Source organism: Mobula hypostoma, chromosome 3 (assembly GCF_963921235.1).
Source record: "Mobula hypostoma chromosome 3, sMobHyp1.1, whole genome shotgun sequence".
NCBI classification, from domain to species: domain Eukaryota; kingdom Metazoa; phylum Chordata; class Chondrichthyes; order Myliobatiformes; family Myliobatidae; genus Mobula; species Mobula hypostoma.
The window spans coordinates 62,004,248-62,025,609 of record NC_086099.1 but is presented as its reverse complement, the minus strand read 5'-3'; the positions used below and the strand labels follow the sequence as shown (position 1 = coordinate 62,025,609).

The following is a 21,362-nucleotide window of genomic DNA, read 5'->3' as shown; positions in this document are numbered from 1 at the left end:
TTTGAGTATGAAATGTAATTTTAACATTGCTCATTCCTGGTAAAGATGATGGCTGTTTCTCTACCATCCCCACCCCCCCCCACCCCCAAATGCTCTTAGTTTGTTGAATATTTGCAAGATTTTCTGTTTTTGGTACAGTAGTTGGTTTATTATTGTCACAGGTACTGAGATACAGGGTAAAGCCTGTCGGCATGCCATCCATAAGTAATGAAGGTAGTACAAAAGGAAAAACAGTGTGACGATGCAGTATCCAAGTGTGCAGTTATTGAGAAAGTGTAGGTGGTCAATTGAGGTGCAAGGGCCATAACGAGAGCAGGAATTTTTTGTTATCATAGAAGATATCTGTTTAAGAGTTTATAACAGTGGGCTAGAAATTGTCCTTGTTTCTTGTGGTGCGTGTTTTTAAGCTTTTGTATCTTCTGCCTGATGGAAGTGGGGAGAATAGGGAGTGACTAAGTTGGGAGAGGTCTTTGATTATGCTGCTTTCTTTCCTGAGGAAGCAAAAGTGTAGATAGTCAGTGCAAGGGAGGTTGTTTCGGTGATGGACTGTGTTGCATTCACATTTTTCTGCAATTTCTTGCAGTCTTGGGCAAACAAATTGCCATAATCTGTCCTGCCATGGTGAGCCACTGCAGGCACACCCACTGTAATGAATGGGAAGTCACTGAAGGGTAATGGAAATTAAAAGATACTCACAGATTAGTAAATTAACAATGGTGACGTCTATCAAAATCCAGATGGTCTGTGAAGGTGAGATCTGTACTAGGCAACATTTGCTCCATGTCATGTCACAAAAAGCATTGGCTGTTGACAATAGCTGTGGTTACTTTAACAATATTTTTATTTTGAATCACAGTACATGCAAAATTCTTGAATTATGGAATCTTTTCTTTGTCCTTTGCCTCTGTAGATATATTAACTGGAAGTTTGATTGCTGTTGCCTATTAGTTGGAAGGGTAGTATCACTAAACCCAGTGATATTAACCTATAACAAAAGACCTCTATAAGTAGCTGATGAAATACAGTACTCCAGTTACTGCATTATTTTCATTTCACAAATCAAAAAATCTAAAATTTTTCATATGCTTCTAAGGGAAGTCAACTACAATATTATTTTTGTCTTGCAGGAAGCATTGCTTCTTATCAAGCCTCTTGCCCTCTTACCCGAACTGTAACACTGGCTCTTGGTGTAGCTTCAGCTCTGCTTGTTCAAGCCATCACCTGGTGGTCAGGAGACCTTCAGCAAAGGTAGTAATCTTTTGCACCTTGTATGTGAGATCACAGTAATAATAGTATTGAATGGTAGTTGTTATTTGTAATCAGGAAGTATCTGACTGATAGTTATGGTAATTTAGTTGCATTAATAGACAGCCACACTAAATTAACATATTGCATTTCATTCCTGTACTGAAACAAGATGGTTAAGTATTTACAATATGTGAGGTTGCCTAATCGAGAAGGTGACTTTTTATAGCAAATTGCCCTGTAAATTCAATTGCTCGGGGGATGTTGATTGAACTTGTTTATTTGCGGGTGGAATGCAAACCATTTGTGAGAAACGGAATATGTGTGGCCCATGTTAAAATGTTTCGGCTGATCAATAAAAAGGCAAAAAGACTAAGTACAAGGTGGTAAAGTAAAATGATAGAAATGAAAAAAGGCTGAAAAGAATATGGAAAATAACAGCTCAGTAATTCTTCAAAACCCAAATTTGTTTGTTTTACCATAAAGGCTAAATGAATGCTAATGTAATTTCTATATTGTAAATTTGTAGGCTCTGCAGATTTTGGGGTTTCATTCTGGGTCATATTCTGCAACTTGTATTAAGGATCTGGTGCACCTCCCTGAACCCAGTGTGGGCATCCAATACCTTCAACTCTTTAATACTGGCTGTGGGTGCCATTGTGACTTTGGAGAGAATACGTTCAGGTAATGAATATATTAAGTAGTAAAGTATTTTAACATTCAGAAAGGTTGAATAGTTGTCCATGTAGAAACTAAGCATACTTTAATATTTAGTTTTTGTAATCTTGGGGCATGCAGAATCTTTAATGTCTGAGATTTATGTTGAAGTTCCCTTCAGGTATATTGCCATCTTCTGCAGGCTCGAGTCCTGGAAATTCCCACCCATAAGAACAGGGGAAATCTCAACAAGGGCCACAGTGGCTCAAGGAATTGACTCATCATCTTAGTAATGCCCACTTCTTCGGGATAAATCATTTATATACAAAAAGTTGGCAAGGAAATTGTGGCCTCCTTTGTTTACTCTAGGATGAATGAATGAAGTGGGACTTTGTACTGGAGAGTTGTCGTGCTGTGGTTAAACCAGTGAACCATGTCGCAGAAAAAGGAAGATAAGCAGTTTATTGATGTTGAGAGAGCAGTGAAAAGGCTTTTAAAATTGTAGTTATCTGCTTTAAATTTTGGATAGTTAGAAGATAAATCTTGATGCAGCTACATTACTTATAATGATTTTGCCAGGATAAAGGTGAAATCTTTGGAGACTAGCTTCTATTAGTCACAAAGTACACAACTATTTAAGGATACAGGTTGCAGAGAAACTGCGTTCGTTGAATTGAATCGACTTTATTTCTTACATCTTTCACATGCATGAGGTGTAAAAATCTTTACGTTATGTCTCTGTGTCCGCATATGCAATTTGCAAATTATAGTAATTTATAGTAAGTAATATGTACAGTAAGATATACAAAGAACAGTCAGTATAGCTTAGAAATACAATAGTGTCAGTGTGAATTAATCAGTCTGATGGCCTGGTGGAAGAAGCTGTCCAGAGCCTGTTGGTCCTGGCTTTTATGCTATGGTACCATTTCCGGATGGTAGCAGCTCGAACAGTTTGTGGTTGGGGTGACTTGGGTCCCCAATGATCGTTTAGACCCTTTTTACATATTTGTCACTGTAACTGTCCTGAAGAGTGGGAAGTTCACATCCACAGATGCGCTGGGCTATCCGCACCACGCTCTGCAGAGTCTTGCAATTGAGGGAAGTACAGTTCCTGTACCAAGCAGTGAGGCAGCCAGTCAGGATGCTCTAAATTGTGCCCCGTCTGAGGTGAAAGAGACACTGTTGTGCCTTTTTCACCAAACAGCTGTATGTACAGACCATATGAGATCCTCGGTAATGTGTATGCCAAGGAACTTAAAGCTGTTTACCCTCTCAAACCCAGGTCCATTGATATCGATAGGGGTTAGCCTGTCTCTGTTCCTCCTGTAGTCTACAACCAGCTCCTTTGTTTTTGCAACATTGAGGGAGAGGTTGTTTTCTTGACACCACTGTGTCAGGGTGATGACTTCTCTGTAGGTTGCCTCATTTTTAGTTGAAATAAGATTTGAGTTTATTTGAGATACATTAATTCCTATAAATTAATTTACACATGCTATATTTTAACAAGACATTCTCATTCACTGGAGTATAGGATAGTATTCTAAAACCCATCTTCAGTTTGTGTATGGAAATACATGGTGTTTTTCAGTATCATGTCTTGTTATTTCAAGAAGTTCCATGTGTTGGCGTGTGGCCAAGTGGTTAAGGCGTTCGTTTAGTGATCTGAAGGTTGCTAGTTCGAGCCTTGGCTGAGGCAGCGTCTGTGTCCTTGAGCAAGGCACTTAACCACACATCTGTGATGACACCGGTGCCAAGCTATATGGGCCCTAATGCCCTTCTCTTGGACAACATTGGTGGTGTGGAGAGGGGAGACTTGCAGCATGGGTAACTGCTGTTCTTCTGTACAACCTTGCCCATTAGAATACATTTTCTGTTGGAAATAGGATGATAGATGTGTTCAAGGCATTTAGAAATGGAATTTGATGATCCAGAGAAACTGATAGGTAAGTAGTTAGAAGCCTTGTTTGTTTAGCATTGACAGTTATTCATAGAAGATTGGGATATTAATTTCTACACCAAAAATTTGATTACAGAATCTAGGTTGATATTTCAATGCAGAATTGTTAATTGAACTTCTGAGGTTAGGTCTTTTGGTTGAGTTGCTAAATAGAATGCTTTAAGAAGAAAACTTATGGAGAGAGCAAGAAATGTTCCTTCCAGTAGAGTGGCTAATAGGTATCCCTCAATCACCACTATGAAAATGGAACATCAGGCTACCTTTTTCAATACAGTCTGTGAAACCTCTTTGCTGTATGCCCATTGCTGTTCTGATTTTTATAGTACTCAGTACTCTTCAAAAGGTACCTAATTGGATTTGAAGCATTTTGTTATACCTTGTAGATGCGAAAGATGCTCTAAAAAAGAAAAAAAACACTTGGGTTGCAGAATTGCTTTCTTTGTAATTGTTTCACCCTGTGTATTGACCATAGTGGAGTGGTATCTTGATCACATCTCATCTGTTTCCTAGCTGCGGACTCTACCTGCATTTTCCCTGTAACCTTTAATTATGCCGCTGTGCAAAAATCCATCTATCTTGTGCAAATATATTCAATGAGGTAGCTTCTAATGCTTCCCTGGGCAGAGAGTTCCATAGATTCACTACTTTCTGAGAAAAGCAGTATCTCCTCATTTCCCTGAATCTTGAGGCCACGTCCCCTGGTTCTAGTCTCACCTACAAGTGGAAACAACTTTCCTACCTCTGTCTATCTATCTATCTATCTATCTATCCATTCCATGATTTTATATTTTTCTATAAGATCCCCTCTCAATCTTCTGAATTTCACCAAGTATTGTTCCAGGTGACTCAATGTGTCCTCCTAGGCTAATCACCTCATCTCCAGAATCAACCCGATGAATCTCATCTGTGCTGCCTCCAAAACTAACATATCTTTCCTCAAGTAAGGAGACCAGAACAGTATGCAGTACTCCAGCTGCAGCTTTGCCAGTACCAGGTGAAGTTGCAGCATTACCTCCCTGCTGTTAAATACGAGCTCTCTTCAGAGCAATGAAAACCAACGTTTTATTTGTCTTCATGCACAAGCACTCCCAGGTTCCTCTGCACAACAGCAATACTGCAATCTTTCACCATTTAAATGATAATCAGATCTTCTGTTTTTCCTTCCAAAGTGGATGATCTCACATTTAGCAATATGTACTCTGTCTGCCGGACCTTTGCCCATATCAGAAACAGTGTCTCTGATGTGATCCGTTAATGGTATCTCTTCCCATGTGTGTTACTGAGTGTTCTCAGCATGTTTACTTTCAGATTTCCAGGACATGACGTTCTAGTCATTTTCTTCTCCCGCCCCACCCCCCTGCCATCTGTACCTGTACCTGTTATGTTTGCTTAAGGCACACCTACAACTCAGCTCTTTGTTCCCTACAAATGTTAAATGAAAATTTTAGGGATATGTCATTTAACACAGTCAGCATGAATACCCTTAACAATTTTGTGAATAAATCAGATGTTTTTTTGCCCCACTGTTGCTGTATATTAACTACTCTTTTCCCGAAGAATGGAACGCAGAATGCTGGAAGAACCCAGCCAGTCAGCAGCATCTGTGGACAAAGAAAGCCTTTCCGCTGATGTAGTTTGACTGGCTTAAGTTCTTCCAGTAACTGTTTTATCTGCAGTTTTACTTGTGTTCCACTTGGCATTTGACAGTATATTCAACTGGCTGGATCATCTGAAGTTTCTCAGTTCCATGAGTTCATCTGTGGTTAACTCACAAGAGATTTCAGTCTCTTACAATGATTATTGTAAGACTATTGAATGATAGTACAGTAAGATGGATTCTTGACCTCATAATCTAACTTGCCTCGGCTTTGCAACTTAAATGTGTGCCTGCACTGCATTTTCTCAGTAATGAGAACACTTTATTCTGCATTCTGTTATTATTTTCTCTTTGTACTACCACAATGCATTAACAAAATTAAATGGTCTGTATGGATGGCAGATTTTTCACTTTTCCTTGGTACATGTGATGATAATAATAAACCAATTTAATGTTTTGTAATAAATTGGTTTAAATGAAATCCTTTTTATCTGTGATAGATTTTCAGAAGATATCTCAGATAGAAGAGAAGATAAAATCACCGGTGAAAAAGATCGAACCTGATGTTTGGTTCGATTGGCTTGTGAGTGGAGCTGCCTATGGAAGTCTATTGTTCCTCATACACTGGATATTCGGGGAGGTCTCACTTGTTTCACGGTGGGCAGTGAGTGGCCACCCAGATACTGGACCAGATCCAAATCCTTATGGGTAAGTCATGGGTTACATGAAGAGCTCAATTATGGGTCAGAATTTCCTGCAACAGTATACTTTTTGGAAACAGGACCAATGTAAAGTTGTTTTGTCTGCCTGGGATATGTTCAACTTCTATGATGGATTTATAACCCTGACTCTGGTGCATTTGAACTGCAATGACCATCCTTACCAAGCATTAATAGAGTATTAACTTTTAGTGAAAGGTATTTTCACAAATACTGACATTGGATATTTCAAGCATTATTTGTTTTTTATTTCATTAGCAGTTTGTTATTTAAATATTTTATTATCTTTGATATCTGAAGTGATTAGTTGTCATCCAATGTATTCAGACATTTGTTTTTATTTCCACCATGTAATTACTGACTCATTCATTTGCAGTCCTTGTTCTTGAATGGATAAGCACTTCATATTGAACTGTGAGCTGAAATATCATTCAAGCAGCAAGCTGGAGATGACTAATGAAGGTCCTCAGGAGTCTTTGAATATAAGAGTGCGGTGTTACTGTCAATGTTGCTCATTTAGTTCCCGATTTGATTCGTGTATGTTTAAGAGGGAGAAGGAGGTGGTGTTTGAGATTGGGGGTGTTAGAGGCGATTATGTTCGAACAGGGTGGTGGTACTGGCTGTGAGAGGGGATTAGGGTACAATCAAGGAGTCGTGGAGTTATAGAAAAGTACAGCACAGAAACATGCCCTTTGGCCCATCTAGTCCCTGCCAAAACATTTAAACTCCCATCGATATGCACCGGGACCATAGACATCCTTACCCCTACCATCTGTTTTTTCAGCCTATCTTTCCAACTGGTCCAGATCCCACTGCAAGCCTCGCTGTCCACTGTACACCCCATCTTGATGTCATCTGCAAATATCTCTCTCACCCCTCTCTCATGTGCCCCCAATGCATGCACTCCACACACACACACACACACACACACACACACCCCCCCTCCGCCAGTCCCCGCATTTCTCTAGATCTCATGGTCTGTATACACACACACACACACAGCCCCCCTCTCCGCCAGTCCCCGCATTACTCTAGATCTCATGGTCTGTACACACACACACACACACACACACACACACACACACACACACACACACACACACAGCCCCCCTCTCCGCCAGTCCCCGCATTACTCTAAATCTCATGGTCTGTAATGTAGGTCATATCTTTCTTATTACTCAGTTCCACCCATAATGCCTCACTAGACAAGTTCTCCCGACTGTCCTGACTGAGCACTTCAGTAATAATGCCAGCCCTCCTCCTCCAATTCCTTCCGGTTTGTCACATCTAAAACAACGGAGCCCCAGAATTTGAGCTGCCAGCCCTGCCCCTCCTGCAACAAAGTCTCACTAATATCTACGATATCATAATCCCAGGTGTTGATCCATGACCTGAACTCATCTGCCTTTCCTATGATACTTCTTGCATTGAAATATATGCAACTCAGGACATCCGTCGCACGGTGCTCTACCTTTTTCAATACCTGACTCCCCAACCTCTCCACTATCTGTTATGGCACTCTGGTTCCCATCCCCCTGCAATGCTAATTTAAGCCACCTCGCGCAGTACTGGCAAACCCCTCTGCAAGGGTATTAGTCCCCTTCCAGTTCAGGTGCGAACCATTTCTTCTGTACAGGTCCCACCTTCCCTGCAAGTGAGACCAATGACCCAAAAATCTGATGTCCTTCCTCCTACACCAATGTATCACTGCACCTAGCTCTTTGGTTCCATCTGCATAGTGCCTGCCTACCAATTACTTTTGTAAGTTTTTTTTAACTTTAGTGGGAGGAGCACCTCTAAATAATGACATTGGAGGCTGGGTGCTTGTCTAGTGATTGTTGGAAGGACAGACAAGGCCAAATCACATTTTCACAATAGCAGTGCTTCTGAAAATGTGGAAATACTGAAACTAACATTACGAGACTTGTTTCCAAAAATTTATGTTTCTAATAATATTATGGGCTTTATTTTTCAACATGTTATAATTATTTCATGACAAACATTTTTTTTTGCTTTTTTTAATCAATCTGAATATTTTTCCCATTTGCCCTGTTGATCCAAGGGAAGTGGGTGTCCGAGGCAAATGTTTTTACAACTGTGTATAGTTGACACTGTAATATGACTCTAGGTAACTTTATGGAAATTTCACAGACTCTCAACAAATCATTTACAGGAAACACACATAAAATGTTGGTGGAACGCAGCAGGCCAGGCAGCATCTACAGGAAGAAGTACAGTTGACGTTTCGGGCCAAGACCCTTCATCAGGACTAACTGAAAGAAGAGATAGTAAGAGATTTGAGAGTGGGAGGGGGAGATCCGAAATGATAGGAGAAGACAGGGGGGGGAGGGAAGAAGTTAAGAGCTGGAAAGTTGATTGGCAAAAGGGATACAGAGTTGGAGAAGGGGGAGGATCATGGGACAGGAGGCCTAGGGAGAAAGAAAGGGGGAGGGGAGCCCAGAGGAAGATGGAGAGCAGGCAAGGAGTGATTGTGAGAGGGACAGAGAGAGAAAAAAGAGAGAGAGGAAAAAGGGGGGGGGGGATAATAAATAAATAAGGGATGGAGTACGAAGGGGGAGGAGGGGCATTAACGTAAGTTAGAGAAGTCAATGTTCATGCCAGCAGGTTGGAGGCTACCCAGACAGAATATAAGGTGTTATTCCTCCAACTTGAGTGTGGCTTCATCTTGACAGTAGAGGAGGCCATGGATTGACATATAAGAATGGGAACGGGACGTGGAATTAAAATCATTTGTAGGATCCATTTTTCGAGCTTTGCAAGACCAAAAAAAGATCCATAGGGAATGTTCTAACCTGACTGTAGCACATATTGATTTGAGATCCAGATTTTGATGAAAATTACTTACTCTATTTTGGATAAGTAAATTCTTTGAGTTGTGCATATTTTCTATGGTAATAACACCTATTAATTCCTCACTGGCCTTCAAACACATCGTGCTGTTAGACTCAAGTGATCCCTTTTCTGTTCCCTTTCTTAAATTCTTACAGATTTTGTGAGCATCTTTTTTCATTTTACTTGAATCTCTCAACCTGATCCAAAGAAAAGTTGCTGTAGATGAATTATGAATAGGAAAAAGATAAATTATTTACCTTTAAGAATGTCAGAACATCATTCACTGTTAATTGTACATGTTATACAATATGTGTTACCATTCAGTTACTGTGGGTAAAGGGATAATTATTCACAGAAGGTGAATTGTCATTCCTCTTTGTACATGAAGTTCCTCAGGCCTGCTCAAATATTAATAAAGGCTTGGCTGATCTGATTGTAATCTCCATTCCATATTAACTTTTTACCCCCTATATACTAAATATCTAACTTCCTCTTAAAAATATTCAATGACTGGACCTTTCGAGGAACTGGGTTTCAAAGGATTTGCACTCTCTTGAGAGCAAAATCTTAACCATCACCACCTTAGATAGGTGGCCATAGTTGTCTGGATTCTCTCCACGTCTAACTCATCAAGACTCTTCGGGATTTTGTCTTTCAATCTAGTCATGTCTTGTTTTTTTTAAAAACTGCAGTGTTATAAGGTTAGTCTGTCTATCAAGAGACAACCTGCGCACTCCAGAAATTAGTCTATTAAAACTCCCGTGAACTGATTCGAACCGTTATTATCCTCACATAAGGATGTTGTGTATTGAATATTTCAATAATATTTAAATAATATTGTAAATATATTGTCTGATTAAGTATTCTTTGTTTACGTAATTCGTTATAGGTTATATGTAAAAGTACATGAATAGCATACAGCATCACGCCATGTCATAAGTGTGCACCTCACCAAAGTAAAAGTAAACTGGACACGAGTTATTACCACCTCCATGTTTTTCTTTCAATTAGTTTTATGTTTGAATTACGAAACATAACAGTAACGATGAGGAAGTTTCAAATCTAAGATGACTACCTACCTTTTGAAGTGTAGCGAGATGTTCACACTTTTTTAAAAAGAGGTGCAGTGAGACGTTTGAAGTTTTAAAAAAAAATTGTGACACGTGTTCTTCGGAAGGGAAGAGACGTTGAGTTTTGTTTTCAAAAAAAAGGCAGAAAACGGACGAAATCTGTGGGTTCATAAACAGTGAGTATGCATTGATACACATAAATTTAAAAAAGTAACTGTGCACAATGACATCACTCGTTTCGTCAATACGACACGCTACAGAGGTCTGACTCAGGGATTAATTTTACAATACTGGTATCCATTTTGAGAACAGTGGTGAGCACTTCTGATACAGCACGCATTATTAATCTTTCACCAATTGCATGAGCATTTGGTGAAATGAGTCAAGGGGAAGTGTTGAGCATCCTGGTTGCTAATCTGTGCATCCCCATTAACATCTGTTTGGTAAGGTTGGATACGATTGTCGAGTTTCAGGCCTGCTGTGACGACAAGTGCTCACTGCCTGCAGAGCTATGGTTCCTCCTGAGTTCCAGTGCCTCTCTCTCTTTTTTTTGGAAGTCCCTGTTCTACTAACCGTTGGTCAGATCTTGAGCCTCAAGTTAGGGTGCTGCTTACTGCCTCTCCCCTAAGAATGTTGAACACCCCCCGACAAATTCTGTTTCACCTAACACCCCCTTAGGATATGTAACCACACCTGTTGGGAATCACTGCTCAAGGGTCACCCCAGCCTCCTCTTCTCCAGAGAATTTTTGAGTCATTTTTAAGTGAAAAAGAATTGCATCTCAGTCATTGTTTCAGAAATCCATATTTAAAAAGGTGGGTTTTCATCAATAGAATACAAAATGCTTGAATTGCTCAACAGGTCAGGCAGTTTTGGTTGAGAGAGAAATGGAGTTGACAAGCTGAAAGAATGTTTCACTGGAACTGGAAAAGTGAAGGTGGGAAAAGCATCTTGATGCAAAGAGAACAGAAAGCATGTTTGTGAAAGAGTGTAGGCCAAATTTGTCAAGATTATAATGAGCTTCCAATAAAAAGCAATTAGGTATGAAAAGACAAAACAGATAAAACTGAAACTTGAGTACAGTGACTCCTCTGGATGCAAAACCAGAATTGTTACTTGAAATTGTTAATTTAGATATTAAGGCCTAAGGGCTGGAACCTATCTCCATTCATTCTGCAAGCATGACTCTGAACTTCCAGACACCTGTTATTTTAATCCCCCCATCCCTCTCCCCTCTCCCCCTCCCCCCTCTCCTCCTCCCCCCTCTCCCCCTCCCCTCTCCCCCTCTCCCCCTCTCCCCCTCTCCCCCTCTCCCCCTCTCCCCTCTCCCCTCTCCCCTCTCCCCTCTCCCCTCTCCCCTCTCCCCTCTCCCCTCTCCCCTCCCCTCTCCCCTCTCCCCTCTCCCCCTCCCCCCCCCCCCCCCCCCCCCCCCCCCTCCCCCCTCCCCCTCCCCCTCCCCCTCCCCCCTCCCCCCTCCCCCCTCCCCCCTCCCCCCTCCCCCCTCCCCCCTCCCCCCCCCCCTCTCCCCTCTCCCCTCTCCCCTCTCCCCTCTCCCCTCTCCCCTCTCCCCTCTCCCCTCTCCCCTCTCCCCTCTCCCCTCTCCCCTCTCCCCTCTCCCCTCTCCCCTCCGTCCTCCTCCCTCCTCCCTCCCCCTCTTCTCCCTCCCCCTCCCCTTCTCCTTCTACCCTCCCCACTTTTTATTCTGTCTTGCCTTCTCTTTTGCAGCTCACATTTTTGCCTTTTATCTTATTCTGTCTTTCTATTGTCTCTTCTTCTCGTCCTTCATTTTCTGCTTTATTCTTCTATATCAATCCCCAGTTACTGCAGAAATTCAAAATGTTACTGGGGGAAGGGGCTGAGAGTTTTGAAGTTTATTTAACTTGTACAGGTCGACCTTCACTAATCCGGCACCATTGGGACCTGAGGAGTGCCAGATTAGTGAAAATGCCGAATTACAGAAGGATCACATTAAACATGATCAGTGCCGGATTATCGAAGGAACTGGATTACAGGTAGTCGGATCAGTAAAGTTCGACCTGTATTTAGGACAGATACAGGGTATTTTTAAAATATGTTTTCTAAAATAAGCTTTTGTTGTCTTTCAGAGGTGTGATTTTGGTTGGCCTGGCTATTGGTGTGATGTTATCATTTTGGGCCTCTGTCGACACCATTGCCTTTTGGCTAATAGGTATGAGATTTACAGTGTTTGAATGTACTTTATATTTGTGAAGAAACATTTTTTACTTTTTACTTTTTCACTGTAGGCTCATGCTAATCTGTGGACCTGTGATACCTAAACTAATAGATAGATAGATATACTTTATTAATCCCGAGGGAAATTTGGTTTCGTTACAGCTGCACCAACCAAGAATAGAGCGTAAATATAGCAATACAAAAAAACCCCAACAATCAAACACCAAAATGCAAACTATGCCAGATGGAAAATAAGTCCAGGACCAGTCTATTGGCTCAGGGTGTCTGACCCTCCACGGGAGGAGCTGCACATTCGATGGCCACAAGCAGGAACGACCTCCCGTGCCGCCAAGTGTTGTATCACAGTGGAATGTGGCCGAAGTCCAACAGTAAAAAGTTCAATATCCAGTCTGCAAACACGTTCCTCGATCATAATATACCCTGGATTGCACCATCCGTTGTTAGCCAGAACAGTAAGCACCCAACTCCTTTATGCTTACCGCTATCAGTGCACTTCCGGTCAGCCAGAACGGTATTACCCACCAACTCCTCTTCTCCAAAAGTCTCTGTTGTCTCGACCTGGTCCTCTTTCCTCGGCTTTGTGATCCCTCTCTGCATCCTCTGTGTGTTTTCCTCCGGATTTCAGCAGGGGTGTCCACCACTCTGTTCGCTAAGCCGGCCGGTCTTTGCTGGTCTGTGGAATACACAATGCGACCTTGCTTCTGTCCCGCGTGTCGGGATGTAACCATTTCCAGCGCTAAAGAAAACCCAAATAAAACTCTCTCTACCAGCATGTTAGAGAGGGTGCAGCTTCGACGTGTTACCGTGAGAAAAAAAATACAAAAAATAACATAAATTAAAAAGTAAGAAGAAGAAAGTAGGAATAGATCGGAACGGCTGTACCAGGCTGCATGCACGACCGGTGCATGCGCACTAAGCTGATATTCCTGTGGTCAAATCATTTATGGGTCAGCTGGTATTTTGGCCATGTGGCTTTTATAGCTATTCCAGTTCTGTTCTCATGTGCCAGTCACAAATATTTAGCAGATATCACAAGTTGCTAATGATACAGCCACGGTTGGCGGAATTTCAGATGGTGACGTAAGGGCGTACAGGAGCGAGATATACCAGTTAGTTGAGTGATATTGCAGCAACAACCTTGCACTCAATGTCAGCAAGACCAAAGAGCTGATTGTGGACTTCAGGGACGGTAAGATGGGGGAATCCTCATAGAGGGATTAGAAGTGGAGAGAGTGAGCAGCTTCAAGTTCCTGGATGTCAGTGCCTCTGAGAACCTAACCTGGACACATCATATCGATGCGGATATAAAGGCAGCAAGACAGTGGTTATATTTCATTGGTAGTTTGAGGAGATTTGGTTTGTCAACTAAAGCACTCAAACTCTTACTATGGAGAGCATTCTGACTGGCTGCATCACCCCCGTGTGGTATGGGGGGGTGGGGCTGCTACTGCACAGATCAAAATAATTTGCAGAAACTTCTAAAATTAGTCAGCTCTATCATGGGTACCAGCCTCCGTAGCATCCAGGACATCTTCAAGGTACAGTGCCTTAAGAAGGCGGCCTCCATCGCTACGGACCCACATCCCAGGGACATGCCCTCTTCACTCTGTTACTGTCAGGAGGTACAGAAGCCTGAAGGCACACACACAGTGATTCAGGAACAGCTTCTCCCCTTCTGACATCCGATTCCTAAATGGACATTGAACCTATGAACGCTACCTCACTATTTATTGTTATTTTGTACTAGTTATTTTAACTTAGCTATTCAATAGTCAACTAGTGAGAAGAATGTCTCTTACGAGCCCAAGATAAGTACTGAAGTAGTTTTTCACTGTGCCAAAAGGAGAATCCAACAAGTCTCTAACGTGGGTGTGGAACTGTCAATGCTGTTTGAGTCAGCTCAACTTCAAAGCATCCACCACCTCCTACCTCAATTTAGTGAATGTCTACAGGATGTCAATAGATACCTTTTGGGGAAAGGCCAATATTTTCATTGTCCTCCCAATGGAAGACAACAAGCGTGTAGCTAAATAGGCTATGGGAATGTTGTAAGTATTGGGCAATCTCAAAAAAAAGCCAATTATATATTTTTTTAAATCTCTAATAGTTAAAGCGTAAAATTTACCGCAAGCCATTGTTGAAGCAGAGTCTGTGAATTCTATTCAAAGTAAAGTACTTTAAAATGAGGAGAGTGGAATTAATTACATGCTAATGGAGGGGAGAAAATGATTCGGAATAGCTGTATATTTTGCTAAAAATATTTAATTTTTTTTTTAGCATAGTTCCATCCAGAATTGTGCAGCAAGATTTGGCCTTTACCAGAATTATAATCCTTGGTTTCAGCAATATTTATAGACAGGTTTGGTTTATTGAATGAAGTTCTGACTTGGACTAATTCTATAGTGTCTGTTGCATGGAGATTTCTCTTACAGTAGTAATTTTTTATTATTGCTATTACAGGAGTCACATCAGCAATTTGTCTCTTTTACCTTCGGAGGGAAGGAGCATTTGCTGCTGGAACTGTGTTAGCTGTTTATGCTATGTCACTCTGGCCCCACACAATTGAACATCTCGTCAGTTCTGGGGGTCCTGGAAAAGCCTTGGGCACGGCAATGTTGGTGTATTTGCTGGAGATTCTTGGTACAGTGTGGTGTACAGCTTACAACTTTGTACCTGGAGGTGCCATCACAAGAGAAAAAACTATGGTGGTTTTGGGTATGTGATTTAAATTAAAATATGGTTTAAACTAATTAGGAAGGGTGAAGCACCTTCTTGCCAGTGAGCAAACAAATGAACAGCTTGAAAGCTTTCCTAGTTCAATGTCTTTTAAAAATAAAAGTAACTTACACTCAGTGGCCACTTTATTAGGTACACCTCTGCACCTGCTTGTTAATGCAAATATCTAATCATGTGGCAACAATTCAATGCATAAAAGCATGCAGGCATGGTCAGGAGGTTCAGTTGTTGTTCAGATCAAACATCAGAATGAGGAAGAAATGTGGGCTAAGTGACTTTGCCTGTGGAATGATTGTTGGTGCCAGACAGGGCGGTTTAGCATCTCAAACTGCTGATCTCCTGGGATTTTCACGCACAACAGTCTCTAGAGTTTATAAGCTGACAGGAAGACAACAGTAACTCACAACTATGCGTTACAACAGCGGTGTGCAGAAGAGCATTTTTTGAATGCACAACACGCCAAAATTTAAAATGGGTGGGCTACTGCAGCAGAAGAGTACATGTATTCAGTGTATTTTTAGTGAATTCTAGTGAATTATTTAAAAAAAAGTTTGAGATAATCTGGTTTATAGTCAGTAGTTTAAGACAAACAAATCAATTGACTGAAGTAATCTAGACTTGGTGGAAGGGGCAGAAAAGGAAGTCAGTCCTTTGTGTTTAACCTGGCCATGACCTGAACAAGTTTTGCAACCATTTACTTGAAGTAGGATAATGCTGCTGAGGAGCACCCTCGGGCAGTGTGGCGAGTTACCGTGAGTCATTTGCACCAAGGTAACTAACCACATAAGGAAGGATGTTTCATGTTGTTGCTAACAAGAATGATCATTTAATCCTTTGAGCTTGCTCTGCTGTTCCAAATGGTTGCTCTGTACCTCAAATCCAATTAATAGTATTTGTTTCATATTTCTCAAAATCCCCTATCCTACGTCTTTTGATCACAGTCATTAAATTTTTGCTTGATTGAGTCTCCACCAACTTTAAAGATAATGAATGCTTGGTTTCCTGTATTCTTTGCTTGCAAGTGCTTGATCTTAATTCTGGTGTTAAGACTGGAGAAATAGCTTCTCAGATGTCATGCCTGAGAGTGAGGTTTTTAATTTGGGTATTTATATGCAGTCAAAAGGGAGAAATATTTTGTTCTATACTTCCTCCTGAAATATTTTGTTCTATACTTGCTCCTGAAATATTTTGAAGCAGTATATTTTACCATTGTATTTCCAATATGGTTTCATGGCTACTCAAAATACATCATTAAGTCTGCAGAAGAATCTTGTGCATATGCATATTGGAAGGAATTTAATAAAGTTACCTGGTTACATAATGAAAGTGATAGGCTATAAAGATTTTAGTTTCACATTAAAGGGGAAATATCATTTTGAAATTCTTTGTAAACTCATGTTTGTTCACACACTTTATGACATAAAAACAATGTTGTAATGTTGAGGTTTTAGAAGGCACTGGTGAGGCCTCACTTGGAGTATCGTGAGCAGTTTTGGGTTCCTTATATAGGAAAGGATGTGCTGACATTGGGGACGGTTCAAAGGAGGTTCACAAAAAATCATTCCTATGATGGTGGAGTCTTAGACCAGAGGACAGTCTCAGAATAGAGGGACATCCATGTAGAATGGAGATGAGGAGGAATTTCTTTAGCCAGAGAGTGGAGATTCTTTGGAATTCATTGCCACAGGTGGCTGTGGAGGCCAGGTCATTGGGTATATTTAAGGCAGAGGTTAATAGTCAGGGCATGAAGAGATTATGGGGAGAAGGCAGGAGATTGGGAGCCAAAGGAAAATGGCAGCCATGATGAGATGGCAGAGCAGAGTCGATTTCCTAATTCTGCTCCTATATCTTATGAGAAGACATCAGTATTGTAAAGGAGAATAATATCCATTCTCCTCTTAATGATTTTTTGCCAAAGTTTTATTTGCAGCAAATACTATATTAATGAAGACAGCAGTGGTGGCAGTGCAGTGGAAGTTCTGAAGCCAGGCATCTCTCTAAAACATTGACTATCCCTTTTTCTAAAATGGAAGACATACTTCCTTAGCCAGTTATTTTTCTATTGACTAGGCATTCTTAACTGTTCAGGGTATTTATCCATAAAAATTTTCATTTGTGCTGTATGTGCAAACTACTGAACATTCAGCATTTCTCTACATCATCTACAAAAATATGACACATACTCTGAGTTGGACTTTGGGCCACTGTCAGCTCTTGCATGCTATTTGTGCAGAAGTCATTCTTTAAATCTACTGGTTGTTTCAGTTTCTTTATCCTTGTCTGCAAAGTAGTCTGCAGTGTGGAGTTAGCAAGTCAAGAGGTCTGCCTCCTGTTACAATTTAGTTTTGCTGGGGTTGCGGGGACAAGGTCAATTAAGCTATTGAGCATAAGGAACTGGATAGATTTTGTAAAACTAGAGTGTGGCATTTTCATTTAATGCTATTTTACCCTTGATAGGTTTGAGTTTACCAATGCCATCCTTGAACATTGTTGTGGTATCATTTAGTATCTTTCTTAATTCGCTCTCAGTTGACTCTATTACAGGAGATGTGGCATGCAGATGGTAGGTAGATCGCAAACCAAGTGGTAGTTTTCTCAGCTTCAAACATCCCCATTGCTGGTACTCCTGTTTTTACCACATACAAGCCAATGTGGTTTGTTGGTTGTTGTATTTCACTATTACAAATGTCATCCCCACAGGAGTTACCTTTTTTCCAGAGTAAGATTTTAGTTGAATATCTGCAATCTTCAGTTTTCTGCAGATTTCAGTATCTTTGAAATGCCTTTCAAACTCATTTTGTGAAAAGAATAAAACAGCTGAGCATTGTCCAATTCCATTTTAATTATTTCCCATTCATTTCTGGTGTAAGTCATATTGCTTGTCTGTTGCTAGTTTTCACATTGTACTGAGTCCTGTGTCGTTGTCATCATTATCAGATTTTTCATGAACAGCATACAGATTAGTGCTCTTTTTGCAATTTGACTTTTTATCATTTACTCTGCCCTGTAAAATTCATTTAATTTTTTTCTGCCCAACATGCTTTTTATACATGTCCTACTTTGCTGCATTTTCTGCAAGTTTCACCTTTAAACCTCCATTGTTCTGGTGTATTTGGGCTTCTGCCACAACAGTTACACAACTTGTTCGGTCAGGTGGGTTTCTGTTTACACGTTTCAATTTTGTTCCTGTTGATTTTCATTCCTGACTGCAACCCATCTCCGACTTCAGATCCACTGCTACAGCAATTTCAACTGCTCTATTAAATGTCCGTCGTGCTTCAGTAGGAGCTGTTTTTGAATGCTTTCTTGTATGATTCCAGAAACTATATGATTTCTCAATGCATCATTAAGTCCATCACTGCAATGACAATGCTCAGACCAGTTCTGCAATTCAGCCATGTACATTGAAATGTCCTTTTGTACCCTCCCTTTCGATTCCACTTATGAAACCTAAAGTGTTCCGCAATCAACAATAGTTTTTGATCTAATGTTCCCGCATTACTTTCACAATATCAGCAAATTCATTTTGGCTTTTCTACCCATTACATTCAGCAACACTGGCACTAATTTTTCATTGGATATTTCATGGAAAGGAAAGGTTTAGAGATATGTGCTCAAGGTGGCATCTTGGCTGGCATGGATGAGTGGGGACAAAGGTCTTTTTCCATGCTATATTATTTATGGCTCTTTGACTTTATGACGGAGTTAGAGGGCTATGGTCAGACATTTAAGGCGAGGTGAGTGTCATAAGCTTAGAATATGGAACCATGGGTAGAGTGGGTTGCTGGAAGGAGAGCTGCTGATTAAGTAAGCTAAATTTGGGTAAACCCTCGAAATGGCATTTTTACAAAGGAATGCAGAAGTAAAGATGTGCAAAAGCAAATTACAGAGATGCTTTGGAAGATGCAAGTGGTTGTGGTACTTATAAAAACCTAGAAAGTGGTATACATGACGAAGTCAAAGACGGGTTGTTTTTATCACATGCACACAGGTATGTATGCACAGATGCAATGAAAACTTTACAAGCACATACAGTAGCAACCTACGCCTGACATTCACAAGAAAAACATACATTAGAACACAATTAGAACAAAAAATAAACAAAGTACATTTTAGTGCACATGTATGCTGTAGTTTGTTGGATGCCATTGCACAAAGGAGGAGATGAATTTCTGAAGTATGTTCAGGGAATTTCTCTTTAAAAAAGAGATGAATGGCAGGTCAATGTAAATGGGTTGATGGTCGGTGTGGACTCACAGCACCCAATGGCAGGTATCTGAGTTTCATCTTTCTATGGCTCTTAACATATTTGATCGGAATGTTTTCAACCCAGTGCAGAATTGTTGGATATGTTTCAGGTAGACTGATTGGATTAAAGGTCTGTGGAAGGACATTAAGAACAGTAATCAATGGAAGATTGGAGAACAGCGGGAGGGGTAAACACTCGCTGCTTCAAATCTGTACTGCCCTTGTAGACAGTATTGGTCGATTTTCTATCCCAAACCATATTTCTGATCTCTTCCTGTTCCTTATGATGCATTTTTGTTTCTAGAAAGCAATATATCTTTTTAAACATTTTTAACCACTTCTCCCCCACAAATCTTTTGAGTGGAAAAAAAATTCTCTTCGGCTCTATTTGGAATGTCTTTCCTCTTCCCCTGTGACTGTCAGCCCTGGTTTTAGCTCTTTCAGCCAGAGGAAGCCTCCTTTTTCCCTGTGGCATTGGAGAAAGGCAGGGAACAAGCTCAAATAGAATTTCTTAATTAGAGGCAAGAACAACTTCTTTTGGGATGTCAGGGCACTTGGCCAGGCGGTGAAGCCAAAGATTGGAAGGTAAGGAGTGGAAAAGTTGAGTCATTCTTGAAGTAGGATGATTAGTAGGATAATTAACTTGAATTTTGGAAAAAGTATAAGTTTTTATAAATGGTTAAGGCAAGAGAGAAGCTGTTCGCATTTGCAAATGGCTTCCATGGATTCAGAATGATGTGTAAAAATAAATAAATAAATAAATAACTGCAGGAAGCATGAAGGAAATTATTTTCTTTAAATGTGCATTGTTATTGGTCTAGAATTAAAGTGGTGGAAGCAGCATTCAGAAGTGTTTTGTATAGGCATTTGGGGGGTTAATTAATAGACTTTCAGGAAAAAGTAGTGACAGAATTGGATTGGTCTAGGAGTTGGATTGGGCGTATTAGGTTAAATAATGTGTTGTGTTAATTCTGTTCTAGTCGGTTCCATCCACTACATGGCACATGTACTGAAGAACCTGAAACAAAAATTGTGGACTTAAATCCATATGAAGTCCTCAGTTTTTCCAAACATTGATTTTTCATAGAAATTGGATCCGGTGATGCACAAAAAATAAATAATCTGTTGGCAAGTAAGTAAGGTATTGTTCTTGCTACCAGGTTCTGATAGTCTGGTGACACATTGTGGGAGAGCACTGAGCAAGATACTGGGGTGCTGATAGCACCTTAGACTCTAAATTCTAGTGTGATATTGTATTCAGAAAGATGTGAAACTACAGGAGGAAAACTTGCTCACATTGAAATGAATGTGAGTTGCTGATGCTAGCAATTGAGTGAATTGAGTTATAATCTAAATACAAGCAAGCTGCTAAGTATCCACCTTTTCCCACCTCCTTTTGCGTGTTGTATAGAAATGTGTTATGTTTTAAACTGTTGGATTGATCTGCACTGATGGTTAATGAAAGCTGAAACACACCCTATTTTAGTTTGCATCAATCCCTCTGAAAAATGCTTTCTGGGTTGTAGTTATTGTTTCACTAATTCATAATAGTACTCTTGTTCCCAAGCCACCAAGAGAATTAACTATCCCTGTGAATCTTTTAATTGTACTTTCATTTTTAATCTTCATATTGGTGCTGTAACCTGTTATTTCAAGTTGAGTTTTATTCCGATACAGACAAATATTTTAAACTTATTGCAGTATTATTTCCTGTCAGTTGTTGGTTGATATCTTTAACAGGGTTGTGAATCTAATTTACTGAGCAACCAAATTGTATGAAGCAGCAAATCTTCTGGGAACAAAGAACTACAAGTACTGTGGATTGATCATGGGGATCCTGGTCTGTTCCATTTATGATTGAGATAATTTTCATTTCTAAAATGTGTATTTTGATTATTACATTTTGTCTATCATTGAAAAGAGGTGTTGCCTGGTATTTGAAAACCAAGTGGGCCAAGTTGTCTGAGTGTTAGGGCAGAAACATTTCAGGGAACCATGATTATATTAAAAGAGAACTAGGTAAATAATGAAGAATGTGTGGGGCTGTGAGGAAAGAGCAGGACATG

General features: G+C 40.4%; 1 protein-coding gene across 3 annotated transcripts in view; it reads left to right on the top strand.

Moving 5' to 3' along the window:
* LOC134344037 (PGAP2-interacting protein-like) overlaps positions 1–21,362 on the top strand; it is an 83,131-nt gene that overhangs the window by 14,461 nt on the left and 47,308 nt on the right. For all 3 annotated transcript variants that reach the window (XM_063043158.1, XM_063043160.1, XM_063043159.1), the window contains 5 exons: positions 1,128–1,248; positions 1,775–1,929; positions 5,957–6,164; positions 12,204–12,286; positions 14,773–15,027. In XM_063043158.1, the coding sequence (XP_062899228.1) occupies positions 1,128–1,248; positions 1,775–1,929; positions 5,957–6,164; positions 12,204–12,286; positions 14,773–15,027 (822 nt within the window). The remainder of the gene's footprint in view (positions 1–1,127; positions 1,249–1,774; positions 1,930–5,956; positions 6,165–12,203; positions 12,287–14,772; positions 15,028–21,362) is intronic.